General features: G+C 35.6%; 1 protein-coding gene across 1 annotated transcript in view; it reads right to left on the minus strand.

Moving 5' to 3' along the window:
* LOC104510005 (brain-specific angiogenesis inhibitor 3-like) overlaps positions 1-3,359 on the minus strand; it is a gene marked incomplete at both ends in the record, with an annotated part of 54,455 nt that extends 51,096 nt beyond the window's left edge. The window contains one exon of the mRNA XM_010152134.1: positions 3,249-3,359. Coding sequence (XP_010150436.1) covers positions 3,249-3,359 — 111 coding nt within the window. The remainder of the gene's footprint in view (positions 1-3,248) is intronic.
* Positions 3,360-14,358: the final 10,999 nt, after the last annotated feature.

The raw sequence follows: 14,358 nt of genomic DNA on the forward strand, positions 1-14,358 counted from the left end.
AAAAAAAGTCAAAGCTATGTTTCTCTAGATGTTCCTCATTATGTAAAACAGTCATATATATTCAGTGTAATCCATTATCAGACACAGATATGGTAACAGTACATAGGTAGTAAAATACAGAAATAAAGTATTAAAAATGTAAGATTTTTGATATCTTAAAGTAATAAAGTTGCTCTTAATCCTTGAAATATGATGAAAACCAGCAGTAACATGATACTAAAAGGGTGATTGTATTGAGTAAATTTTGAAATTAATATTAATTATTAAAAGTTCTGAGCATATATGTATTGTAAGTTCACAAAAGGCAGAATCTAGCAAGATACTTCAACCTACGTAAAGGATAGAAGGCTTAAACATTTGCTAGAGGAAGATCCTCTACACCTACATGATGAATGGTGCAAAAAGAGTGAAAAAGTGAAACAAATTTATCTCACTACTTAGCTTCCTTTTGCAAAATTAATTGTGATTTTTTTGTAATTTTTAATTTTTCAGAGTATTTTGTGCTGCTGTCAGTATAACTATTATTTATTTTTAAATATTTTAGAGGGAAAAATCTTTACTGGCATAATATACCATAGTTAACTATTTTTGATTTAAGCAAATAAAGACTTCTTCATTTTCTAGAATAAATCTAGATTGCATACAGAATATGCAAATACCTCTTCCATTCTTTTCTTTACCTCTTTCCCATTTTTTCTTTTCTGACATGAAAATTTCAAAAGGGCTACTATTTATCCTCCATCTAGTTTTCCGTTAGTTGAAAACACTTTTTTTAACCTACTGTATTAAACCTCCAATCTCGAATTAACTATTGGTGAACTACAAAGCCCTTATTCTCCCCTGCTGCTCAACATGTAAGAGGAAACATAACTTACTGTATGGAAGGCCTCATTGATCTGTGTAACACTTACCTGTATTATACTCTCTAAATCCCATAACACCTAAGGAAAGGATCAGTCCAAGCACATAAAATGACAAATATAGCACAATAAATTATTCACACAATATTTTTTTTAGTAAAATGTTTCATTGCCTCACATCACTCACAAACAAACACGAAAATGCATATTTTAATACAACATTTTAAAACTCTCTATTCCAGCAAAATTCAGTGGATTAAGTCCACTGTTCTTACAGTATTAAATGCTTTTCACAACTGTTTTCCAGGACAATTCTCTATTCCTATCTCTCTGTCTTTTTAAACTACAGAAACTTTTTGTTGCACTTCTGCATCTGTTTTATTACTACACAAAACAAAATATTAAACAGACAAAATATAAGAAACTTTATAAACTCAGAATCCATTTACTTTAAGGGCTAGTAGACGTCTTAGTACATGGACACATTCATGAGATAGATATATTAGAAACAACCTTATGAATCACTTTAAGAAGATACCACATTAATTATATCACAAGAAAATGAATGCATTAGAGGTGAAGAAAATATGCAATGATCACTACAAAGGAAAATCAAAATGAGGAAGAGATGAAAATTAGTATGTCCAAAAAGAGCACCATATTACTTAAAATGTGTTAACCTACGGTATGTAAAATATAGATTTCCTCAAAGTTGGGCATGTAAATTTATATGTTCTGTTGATACGTCTCACATCCTTTCAGAACAGGACCTTGAAAACCAAGCCTACATAATTTTGAACGCTCATCTCCCACTCCACAGACACACTGTCTAAGAAGGTGATGGTATGTGCTGCATTTCTAATGCAGTTCTCTAACACCCATAATAGATGCACTGCAATGCATGACTAGAAATTATCAAATACAAGTTTTACCTGATAATATGAAAGTTTTAGGGTTTTATATGAGGAAACAAAACAGATCATCTTACTTATTTTTTTGAGTAATTGTATGAATTCAAGAAGCAACCTAAAAGCAAAGGTGTTATTCTATGTAGTAAGCAAGTAACATTGTAAGTCTGAGCTAGGTACGTAAGTAATAAGTTCTACTTGCCTAAACAAAAACTGTACGGAGACCAAGAGGGTTCTAGCCTCCCTTCTTCCATTACATTTGCTTACAGTAGTATCAACTGGTAGTTAGCCATAAAAGTAGTCCTACAGATTAACAGGAGGGAAACAGATTTTTTTTCCCTTTCTAAATTCTTTACCAAACAGACCTACGCTGATTGGCTATACGTGTATTAGATTACTTAATCTATTGATTTCTGCAAATCTGTTAAGTAAAGCACCCTACTACTAAGGAAGTCAACATGCAACTGAACTAGAAGCAATTATAGCTCTTGCACTAAAATGAATATACAAGGGGAAGCATTATGTATGACTGATGCAGGCGTATTTTCTAGGTTAGTGACTACGGAATACAGAGTAAGTTGTTTCAAATCCATACAATAATTATGGGGCACAAGATTTTCAATGCAGTAACTTACTGGAATGGAGTGTGTAGGAAAAAAAGGTAAAATACCAACAGGTATTTTACCAACAGATACACAAATCATTAGTGATGTCAAAATGGGCAGTAGTTTTGTTGTATAAGAGTTTTATCCAACTCACCACTGAAATGTTATCACTGACCTCAAAGGCAGCTGTAGTAACTGTTGGTAAACAGGTTTTTGTTTGTTGTTTTTGTAATTACTTCACCTCTAGGTTTGTAACTTTTTTTTTTTTTAATCTTTATCTAAAGAAGATGAAGTTGCTCAAACAAAATTAGAAAATGTGTTTTAGATGAAAAACCGTTAGACAATTTGCACATCCAATTAAAAACTACTTACGGCCAATTTCATTTAGCAATTATGAAACTGGAAACGAGAGAACAGTGTTGTGCTGGGACAAAGATAGTAAATGCTGAATGTATGCACATTAAAGTCACCCTAGTAATTAATTAATTTGATAAATGCCTAAAGCTGGGATTAGACCTCAGTCTATTTACAAAGAAATTCTGAAGCATGTTCTTAACATCTTCTTTGAAAAAAACTGAGTATGTCACAGTAAACTGTCCTGTGTCTTGTACGTGTGAGACTGCTTTTACTAATGAAGAAATTAATGCTTACACTAAATGATTCAGTATCCACATTCACAGTGCATGTTTTCGTATGAGCTACCTAGTTCTTAGCTACTTTATTTATGGACTTTAACTGGTGAAAAAAAAAATAAATGATTCAAAAAAAGTATCAGCTTAGAAAACTGACAAATATGCAGCAAAAGATTATGGAAACATGCAGTGGTTTTGCTAAAATTAACAACAGTAAATAGAAAAATGTAACTGATGTATTACCAGTTTGTGCCATAAATTTAGCAGCATCAGCTTGTTCCTGAGGGACCCTTTTCTCATGAACAGATCGAGGTCGCTGACTTTTAATTGTATGATCTCCCATCATTCCAAATTCTAAAGACAGAATAAAGGTTTATGAAAGCTTGTGTGTAGACATTTCTCAAAAGTCACATACTGTCTCATGCAATATGTTCCTAAACATACCTGGAAGTTGCTGGTAAGAGTCAAGCAAGTGATCATGGCAGTTAACATCAACTTAACTTTGCTACACTCAGCTTTTAATAAATACTTAAATTTGTGTCTGCAGATTTGCAAACATGATTTTATTGTATGAACCAACATTCAGGGTAGTGACACATAGTATAAATCAGCTGTATGACATGGGACAAAAACAATTATTCAAATGTAGACATTTTGTTCCTGTATATTGGATCAGTGCAAACCACACCAGAAAATGATTGTGACAGTGTTAGACATTGCGGTTCTACAGCACAACCTGCTGCTCCTCCAGAGGACTTCTATTTCTGCACTCATCTTTCAGGCTGATGAAGCCTTCAACAGAGATAATGAGTCATCTTAGGGAATGGTGGCAATGCGAAATAATAATAGACAACGGAGTGCTTAATTTTTAGGCCGAATCAAGCAGAACAAGCATTTATGAACTGTTTCTTTTCTGAAACCTCTCAGTTATAAAGATTATAGTTATATCTTGCCCTCAGGATTTTAAAAAAAGTCCCCGTGGATTTTAATAAGGAACTCTATGCAAAAACCATGACATAGGGGTCCAGAGAGTGGGAGACAGAGTTCTTCATTTTTTATCCTACCACTTTTTTCATTTTCCCTGTCTGGTCCTGCACAAACTCCTAACATTCTACCTCAGACTCCATTTCTCCTTTCTGTGATGAAATGCAGAGTGGCACTGCTGTGTCTTCAGCACAGTTCAGTCTGGACCTCCCAGGCACACACAGCTGTCTGCGGCTTGCTGCTGAACATTCCCTTCCTGTTGGGACTCTAGGAAGCGTGTGCTGGGAACCGTGGGTTAAGACGGAAACTACTTCAACTACATGAAGATTCTGATGAGGCTGAAGGTGTCTGAAGCACCAGGAATATAAACATTAAAAAATGTTTATAACATTTTATAAATGTTTATAAAAATTCTTTCTGCTGGAAGGTTACCTTCCAAATGCAAAGTTCAAAACTGTCCTGTTTGTAAAGTCATGAAAATAACAAAACTTACCTTCCTGCCTCAAAAGATGCAAAACATATAATGATACTAATAAATATTATTTGCAAACACATTTCTTTGATAAATCACTAAAGTAATCAGATTTAAATTTCTATTTAAAGAAATAATAAAAGGCAAATATATTTTTAAGGGGTCAATCAGCAGAGGGTGTTTTTTTTCCTTTCTAGTAAATTATTAATATATTTCTCCAAATTAGTGTTTCCTTCTGTAAATATTCATTAATGGCACCACTTAAAATATAAATTTAATTATTCATTTGAGAACAGCAATGCCGTTTGCATTCTAAAGAGAATATTTGAAAATCTAATTAATAAAATATATCTTGACAATGACACCTTCAACATTAATACATCCCAGAAATACATATAAAATATAATTAAATTGTGTATACATACAAATACATACATACATATTAATTATACGTCTAGGCATATATGTATGTGCATGCATACATAGCTGTTATAAAATTTTATGAATATATTTTTACAAACTACATCTCTTCTGCAGCTCTTATTAGATGGCTTTTTATTCTGTGGGAAATCTCTTACCATAATCAAAGCTATAAAATTAATATTCTAATGCAAATTAAGATTAGAATGATACAATTTTTACAAAGTGCAGTACGAATGACCGTTATAACTGTAATTAACAACATGGTGAAGGACAAGGGACTTTTCATAGCTTTTCTCCTGAAGAAGCTGCAGAAACAAGGAGGTTTGCTCTGTTTGCTTCCTGCACACTGCCTGCTTGTCAGGCAATTTAGAGGATCTGGCACCATTCTTGCAGAAGACTTAATTCTATTTTTGAAGTTATAAACAGAGTGCAATAATGGGAGACCTTTGCTAGAGGAAGGCTTTGCAGAGGCATACAGGGAGGTGGTGAATGCTCCGGTCCTGGTCCCACAGCACCCACTGCTGAGCGCAGGCACATGCAGTGTCCTGCAGGACAGAGACCTCTCGTGAAGAGGCAAAGGAAAGTCTGGGAGACCAGTTTTCAGGGTTGTGATTTGTACCCAGCATAGCTCCATTCACAGTGATGGAGTTACTCATGAATATCACCAAGCAAAATCAAATACAAGTTGTTAATGCAGGATGTAATCATGCCTCGATTTTTTCATTTTCCCTCTTAGTAACAACACATTTTTAATTTACACATTCAATTCACTTCAACTATTGCTGATGGTCTTTGAGATGCACTTTTCAACTAGTCTCCCTTTAATATATTAAGCATTTATACAGTAAATATATAAATATATATAAAAGATAAATGTTTCGTAACAAAGATAAAAATATTTCTTTACAAGTTTTGTCAAAAAAGGGTCCCAGGCATATGCAGTGCTCTCATTTTCATATTCAGCTGAAGTATTTAACCAAATGCTGCATGAGAACAAAAGCGGTAACAGGAAATGCAGTGTACTGGCATGGGTGAGGACTTTAAGGCCTCATTAAAATTCAGGCCTCAAAAGAAAAGAAAAATAAGGATCAAGTACATTTTTGTAATGGGATCAGAAGTGTCCAGTTTCTGTGTGTAAGTACAAACAGTACTCGCAAAATTGTTTAACCTAAGAAACTCAGCAGTAATGCATTTTTATGAAACATTTTCTAATGAAATATGTTACTTAAGTAACTGCCATCGTTTACAGTAAATAATAAACAGAATAAAACTTTCCTCCATTTTCAGATCCTAGCTAAATAACAGATGTCGAAGATGAAAAAGTCATGCATTTGTTCTCCCTCAATACTTCACAAAGAAGTATTTAAAAGCTTTCTGAGCTGCAACAGCATTTTAACCCAAGTCAGCCTAAAATATGACTAAAATGGCACAGAGTTTCAACGACCACTTAGTGTGGGAAAGGTGATAGGAACCATTTTACCCTAGACAGTATCTGGCATAGAGGTGTCCTGCAAGGTCAAGTCAGCATGATTCAAGACCTGATGTCTGGGATATGGTATCGGATGTTTGAACTAAGATTCTGAGTAGAGGAATTTTTCTCATTCTGACTCCTCTTACCTACTTCTTGCTGCTGAAAATAAGTTTTTAAACTCAGAAGGAAATGTTTTTGCAGACATCAGTTTCAGTGATGCCTGTCCTAATTTTTCCCTGGCTGAAATAGGACAGTCCTTCTCCACTTTTACCTAAACATTCATATTAATGAGATTCTTTCATTAAATAAAGAGGGACAATGAATATTTTCAGCAGTAGAAGGGTACCTGGCCTGATCCAGAAATTTCCACTGTGTCTCTAAGTCAGGCCTGGAGACATGAAGGAGTTTTAATGCTATAATCTACCTGCATGAGAATAAAACTCATCAAGAAATACCTCAAAACGTAAGTAACATATAGCATTATGGGGAACTTTGGATGGATCATTTTAACTAGACTATGACTTACAACAAATCACAACATATTCCAAACATTTGTGGAAAAAAATCTGAGGTTTACATATCTGATAAAAGCATTTATCCTGCTGTCAGTGGTCCTTTAGTGTCTATCAAAGTACAACATTTTCTTGCAATAGGGTGCATATTCTTTCTTTCCTCAGCTGTACACAACAGACCCATACTTGAAAGTATTTTAGCAATGCATATATCTTAATATGGATGTGTTTGATCATTTCATTTTACATATAACTCTGAAGCACGTAATATAGTTCCATGCCTTCTAGGAGAATAATAATAAAAAAAAGAACCACAATGATTTCTGAAATTCCAAAGTTTACAGTTGAGTATTATTTAGAACAACTCTTATCTGTAGTCCCATGGGCTTTACCTTTATTTTTATGTTATGTTATGGGAATTTTTATTCCTATTGAGTAACCTTTTTAGTTTTTAAAGGAGAAGCTAAAATCTTGCAGCCAATGTAGGTATACGTTTTTAGGAGAGAAGAGAGGTGCCATGTGCTCTCTGTAGGAACAAAGAAGAAAAAACATCGGTTAATAGTATAAAAATGCAAAGGAGGAAGACTGAGCAATACAAAAGAAAAACACCGGCTTTGCGAGGTTCTACCCACCAATGGCGAGCGAGTCTTTGATTTTTGACAAGTGGATAATCATTAAAGTTAAGGTACAAGTCAAACAGATTTTATGATTAGGTTGTTTAATAACACTTGTAAGCCTGTTACATACATATCCTAGTCATGAGATGACATTATAAACCATGTTGGTTTTACTCTTATGGTTATTTTCATATTCACGGGAACTTCAGAGTATAAATGTATCTGGTTGTAAGTGTATCATCTACTATGAATTGTGCTATTAATGGCACAGTACACACTGGTGTTAATAAAAACACCTTCTTCAGCACAGTAGTTGTGATGACAGCATGAATGAGCTGTTGAACTAAAAATATGTGATTCTGAGACCTTTAGGGTAACCCCTCCAGGGCATGTCCTCTAGGGTTATTCCTTCAGGGCATGTAAAATGTAAAGCAACCTCTGAGAGCTGCCGAGCATCCTCAGCTTATACTGAACCGCCTGGAAGGTGAGATGGTAGGCAGCTCTCTGAAGGCTGATCAGAACCTTAAGATCAAGAAGAGGCAATCCATTCCCCAAAGTGACTGTCATTTTCTTCTCTTACCCACAGCACTCCGGCAGCATACTTCATACTATCCTACCCACTCCTGAACTGTAAATAATCAAACGAGTGTTTTCAATTACTCTTGACTACGGAATGAATATTAAAGGCCTTGCAGCCAGAATGTGGATTAATGCAAACTGTCTCCATGCAGTAGCACGGCATCCTCTCTGTGCCAACACACAAATGTTTTTCCCAGAAATTATGCAAAATACTGATGTAAGTCCCAGGTGAAGGGGAAGAAGGGGGTGCAGAAGAGGGAAGGAAGAAAGAAGAGGGCTATAGAAATATATAAAGAACCAGTTTGTTTAAATTAATTTTTTGACTGAGTTATTAACTGATGTCAATAGATCTGATTAATTGCAGACTCCAGGAGCTTGAAAGTTTCCTGCACATTTAATTTTTTCATAGCCCATCCTACAGTTTCTTCCACAAACATACTAGTGCATTGTACAGTAGTAGAAGTACTTAGGGTTTCTCATCACACTTGCAGCTGGCCAGTACAATTTCTTCTGGTCACTAGATGGCAGAATGCGTGTTGACTTAGAAGCACAATTTTGCATCGAATTGAGAAGCCGAGACTTTCTTTTTCAATATAAAATGATTTCTCATATACATTAAAAAAAAAAAAATCATTACATTCAAAAGACTGAGGGGGTTTGGGTTTTTTTTAATTTTTTTTGTTGTTGTGGTGGGTTTTTAAGTTCTTCTTTTGTAGGGCTGGATTAAAAAAACCAAAAAAAACCCAAACCAAAACAAAAAAAACCCCACCACCCACCCCAACAACCAAAACATGAGCTGTGGTTGTTTCTCCTTTACAGTAAACCCTGTGACAAAAACAGAAGAAAATCCCAGGAGCACTCCCTTCCCTGCCTCCAGCTCTGCTTTTCTGTAGCAAGGCACCCAGGCCCCACAAGGAAGCACTTGTTCTCAAATGCTGCATTGGCAGGGCACAGAGCTTCAGGGCATCAGTGAATATCATCACTCTGCAGTACAGTTTTTAAGCTATGGCTTTCTATGGGAACCCCTTAAAATGATATTTCCTCAACAGGCAGGCAAGTTGCCAAAATGGTAACATAGCTATTAGCTGAATTAGATTTCCATGGGAACCTCTTCTTAGCAAATGTGGAAAACGGACTTAAAAGTCTTTGCCCACTTCCTATGTAGATCCTGGTCCCATAAAAAGTCTTCTTTTGGCTCTCCAAAGTGTATAGAAGAGCTTTGACCAGTTTCAAACTGAATGGAACAATTTCTTTCACTAGGGTGAATTTAGATCTGAACCCAACTGTATTCATGAACACAGTGAGAAAGATATCCTATTATGCATGAAAACATGGAGAGGATTTTCATAGTAGGAAATAGGAAAGGCAATGGTACTGGTACTAACAAAGTAATTTTTTTTATTATAACAGACACTTGCGTTTTATCAAGCAAAAGAAAAAGATAGGTTAACATTTGTAGGAAATTAGATACAAGATTTCCTTTCTCACACAGAAGATACACTAACACATAACGTCGTGATATTTCGTGCTGTATGCACTCTTTCATCTTTCAAAAAATTAGGGAAAATAATTATGTATTCTAAACAGTCAACATATTGTACGTATGTAATTAGTTTGTGTTTGTCTCTAGGGAGAACTGTTTGCTCCTAGGACGTAATGTTGGATTAATACTACTGCTGCTGTTTTTAATGACATAAGAAATGACATATTACTGAATTAAAATATAGATTATAGCGCAAATCCTGATGAGCTGGACTTTCTCATGGCAATGCAACCTGCTGTCTCTCTGTGCATCTCTGCAGTGACTCCCTTGCCCAGCCATTACCTTCGGTGGGATTGGAACCTGTTTATTCATGGTTACGTACTTGGTCAGTGAAGAATATCATAAAGATGTAATATTTATTCACTCTGTATGTGCACAGAATGTTGAAACTGTGCAATCTCTATTAGTTGCCTTCCTGGGCCTAATTTCTCACCATCTTACACCTAGGCAGGAGAAACTGAGCATGTGGATCTTGAGAAGTGACTCGTACCTGTTCAAAATGAATGTAAAACGTCAGCACAGCAGGTAGTGTGTTTTCATATGTGCTTTCCAGAATTATAACGAAGCAAAGAGGAAAAGGAGTGAATGAAAGCCCAACCTAAAGCTTTATCTATATATACCTCTATTAAATCTAACAAATCGTCAGTATCATTGCCAGTACACAGAAGATGCTGTGCAGTTCACATTTTTCCTATTCAAATAGTTCCATAGCAATCCATCCCTAAATATTTGTATTCAAATAAAAATAGTAAAACTGATAAAGGAAATTTACATTATTGAGTTTAACAGTAAAATCCTCTAAATTTAGCAGTATACTTTCTCATATTCTCTATTGTTCTCTCACGAGATTCATGGATGTAATAACATATTAAAGTATGAAAACACAGGGGATTACCTTTATTTATTTTGGGGTTTTTTTAATGAAAGATCTTTAATGCATTCTCTTTTAGCTTTATCATCAGTTTAATGCTTTGACTATAATAACTTATTCATGTGTAGCCTTTAAAAATTTAAATCATAGTATCATAATAATAATACTTTGGTATCTTCACTTTTTTTACATTTCATACTGTTTTATTTCTACATTAAGTATTTTGCCTTTGTCGTATATTTAATTAATGGAATTATTGATACATTTAGCCAGTGCCTTTGTCGTATATTTAATTAATGGAATTATTGATACATTTAGCCAGTGCCGTAGTTATTTCAGAATAGTAGTATTTTTATATAAACGAGCTCTGTTTACTGAACACTGCAGTAAGATACCTAGATATTACACACAGGCTAGTATGTGCCGCTTTATTGCTCTATATATTTACAAGTCAAGAGAAGATGACTGAGGATAAACTGTAATTTTCTACGCTATTCTGGAATTTAATAACTTCATCCTCATTATTTTCTGTTTTAGAAACACTGAACAGTAAATAAAGGTTATTGTAGAAAGCAGGATTCACAAGGACATCTAGACTATTTCCTTGCCCTACAACTATTTACCGCAGACATTCCTGCAGATGGTTGCCTAATCTTTTCTAAATGATAGCAGCATTCATTAAAATTTGACATGAATTATCTATGAATTTATGACAGAGAAGTTTACAGACTGGGAAAGATTCTGAAGCTGTATAAAGAGAAAGAACAAGAATCAATGTTTTAAATAATAGGTACTGCAAGCTCTATTCACTAAGCCCAGTTAAACTGAGTCTGGGTTGCTTGGGGTTTTTTTGAATGGTAAAGCTTCTAGGTGAAGCTAAATGATATTTCATGCCTTTTAAGTAGCATTTTCCTGTCCTTGCTTAATTTTCCTAAATTGTTTTTACAAAAAGAATAATAAAAATGGAGGAAGTGTGGCTGGATGGGAGTTCTTCACATTACATTTTTATCATTTGTGGTACTACAGAGCTGGCTCTTTGTACACAGACATCATGGGTACCTAAGGAGGGAGAGGGAGAGGGAGAAGGAGAGGGAGAAGGAGAGGGAGAGGGAGAGGGAGAGGGAGAGGGAGAGGGAGAGGGATAGGGGAGGCTTAAAAAGAGGGAGAGGGAGAGGGGAGTCTTGGCTTCTCTAAGTTGGCCTGGTTCCACCCAGCCAAGCCAAATTTTGTCAGATGAGGTGTGTTCTAGAAGGTCTGTACCAAAATCAAGGACCTACTCTGAGCCAGGAGGTTTATATAACCTGTACACAAGGACACCGAGCCTTTGTTAACTGTCACTGGCAGTTTAACAATCGCATGCAATTTCAAACACAGTATTCCACCCAGTTCAGCCTGGGAGATGTGTGTATTGCACAGCCCCCTTGACAGGTAGAGTGATGCAATGGTTTCCAGAGTGGATCTGGAACCTCTTAAAAGATCTGAATTCTTACAGTGATACTTATGGCCTTAACAAATAGCACTCATAAATAACTCTTCTCTAGTCAACAGAATTACCTTAATGGAAAAACAAGACACAAATCAGCAAAAATCAGCAATTCAAAATTTAAACCTCAGAAGAGTTTTCACAATAGGGTCCTTCTTTCAGAAATACATGCATGAAATTTTAAGTAAGAAAGCACATAAGTGATTTCTTCAAAAACTATCAATGAAAATCACTTGAATATGGATCTTTCAGGTTTTTTCTAAAATCTATTAGAAGTTTTCACTGGATTTAGTAAAAGTACAGTTTTCCAGGTCTTTGAGATTCTCATTTCAGGGCAAGACTTGGCAATCCATTTGATGGTTTTAAGGATCCAGGTATCACACTGAGGCTAAGAAGCAGTGTTGTCCTTCGGTATTACTGCACAGTCCACACTTAGAAAAAATATCTGAGCTCATCTGCTAACTCACCCTTCCAATATCTATGGCCCATAGTGTCAGAGGACCACATGGTTGTCTTATTATGCTATGCAGTGTCTCTATAAAAACAAATAAACTGTTCAACTGCAGATCTGAGCTAAGCAATGCATTGTGTGTGAACCACCCCTTAGGGAAGTTCACCCCAAAGCCTGCATTAAAGAATAGCAGAGGAGCAAGACTTCTCTCCTACTTAACACCAGATCAAACAGCTAATGCCAGTATATAAAAAGTTATATTGGAAAAAAATTACCTAAGAGCAGAGGTAATGGGCATAATCTACCTGATCATAATGTACTTTTCTTAACACAAGAAAAACAGCACTTCACTGGGTTGAGAAAATTAATCCATTAGAATTAGTAAGACTATGATAATGATGGTCTACAGATCTACAAAATACACAAATTTCTTTGTGGTTTTTTTTTTCAAGATATATATTTTTAAAGTTTTTTAAAATGCTATTCTGTAGCTGTGACAAAAGATTTCCACTCAATCATGGCAAAGTGTCTCCTGGTCCAGTTCTCTGATTAAATTACAAAGCAATCTAAACCACAATCTAGGCAACATGACATTGATACTCATATTAGGGAGAATGATGGGGATGTCACTACTGAAGTGGTATAATCCTCAGAGGTGGAAGACCATGCCTGTATTTCATCGATAAGCATTAAAGTAACTGATTTTAGTATCCTCATTCTTGCTGCATCCCTGCATGATGTCAGACACTTGAATCACTTCATTTAAAATTCTCATGCATCTCCTGCAAATATTACTGCAACAATCTATATTTGACCTCCAGAATGGTTAATGGAAGTGTACTCTATGGAGAATTGTAGTTTCTTCCCCTACAGATGTCAATAATAAGGATCATTAAAAAACATCTATTCCCTGATGGCTGCGCAAGATACATCTCATGTAACTCATTTCAGCTTGTCAGCGTAATACGCGATGTGGTTACCTGAAATCTGTCTTAGCTCATCATGATCCATCACTTGAAGAAATTATGCCAATAGTCAACATATATGAATGTCTGAAGATTGCAAGCAGGGATTTTTCCAGTGAAGATGTTTAGTTCTGGACTTAGAACTACAGTTTGTAATACTCATTAAGCTGAGAACTCTGTAACTTATGTAAATGTATTCTCAGAATGACCTATTGCTCATGAACGTAGATAAACTGGAATCTCATGCATGGAAAAGTCTGCAGTTAGTGGTGTTTTACTTAGTGAAAGAGACTTTCTCTTAACAGCTGGCGACCTATAAGAGAGATGTGTATCATGGCTCTCTAAGAGAGGTTTAAGACTGCAATCTCATAATGATGATCCTAACTATGAACTTTTTGAATTCTCTGCAGAGTTACTTGTACCTTTGCCCACAGGTAGTCTACAAATCCTTCCCATTGCCTCTATTCTGCTGTCTAGAAAGGTCTGGAAAAGAATGGTTTTCCTAGGGAACTCAGTAAAATGGCTACAAAAATATATTTTTGATATTTTTTGATATTTTGAATTTGTTTCAAGCTGTATTTTTGCCTCTTGTGTGTTGGCTGTCTGAAAATATTCTAATGATTTAGTTACCTGAACGAAGTTGTCTCAGTCTACTTTAGGCACATATAATGGAATAAAGGGATAAAACCAGGCTCACTAGAGATAAGCCTGGGGGCAGCACGCCACTGAAGGATGGTATGCTAGTGAGGCCCTTTGGTCTCCTCTGTCACAGTGGAGGTAGGGGATAGCAAATGTGGCAGCAAAGATGCAATGGCTATTATGTGTTAGAAATCACAGAAGTGCTTAAGAATGGTCACATAGGAATTAGGGCTTTTCCCCTCCAAAAATGTTGGTGGGATCAGTAGCCCAAGTGAAATCTAATTCAGTAAGGGCAAGTGTGAAGTACTGCATATGGATCAACCCCATGGATCAGTGCAGGTTG

The sequence above is a fragment of the Eurypyga helias genome, unplaced genomic scaffold, assembly GCF_000690775.1.
Source record: "Eurypyga helias isolate BGI_N326 unplaced genomic scaffold, ASM69077v1 scaffold1215, whole genome shotgun sequence".
NCBI lineage: Eukaryota > Metazoa > Chordata > Aves > Eurypygiformes > Eurypygidae > Eurypyga > Eurypyga helias.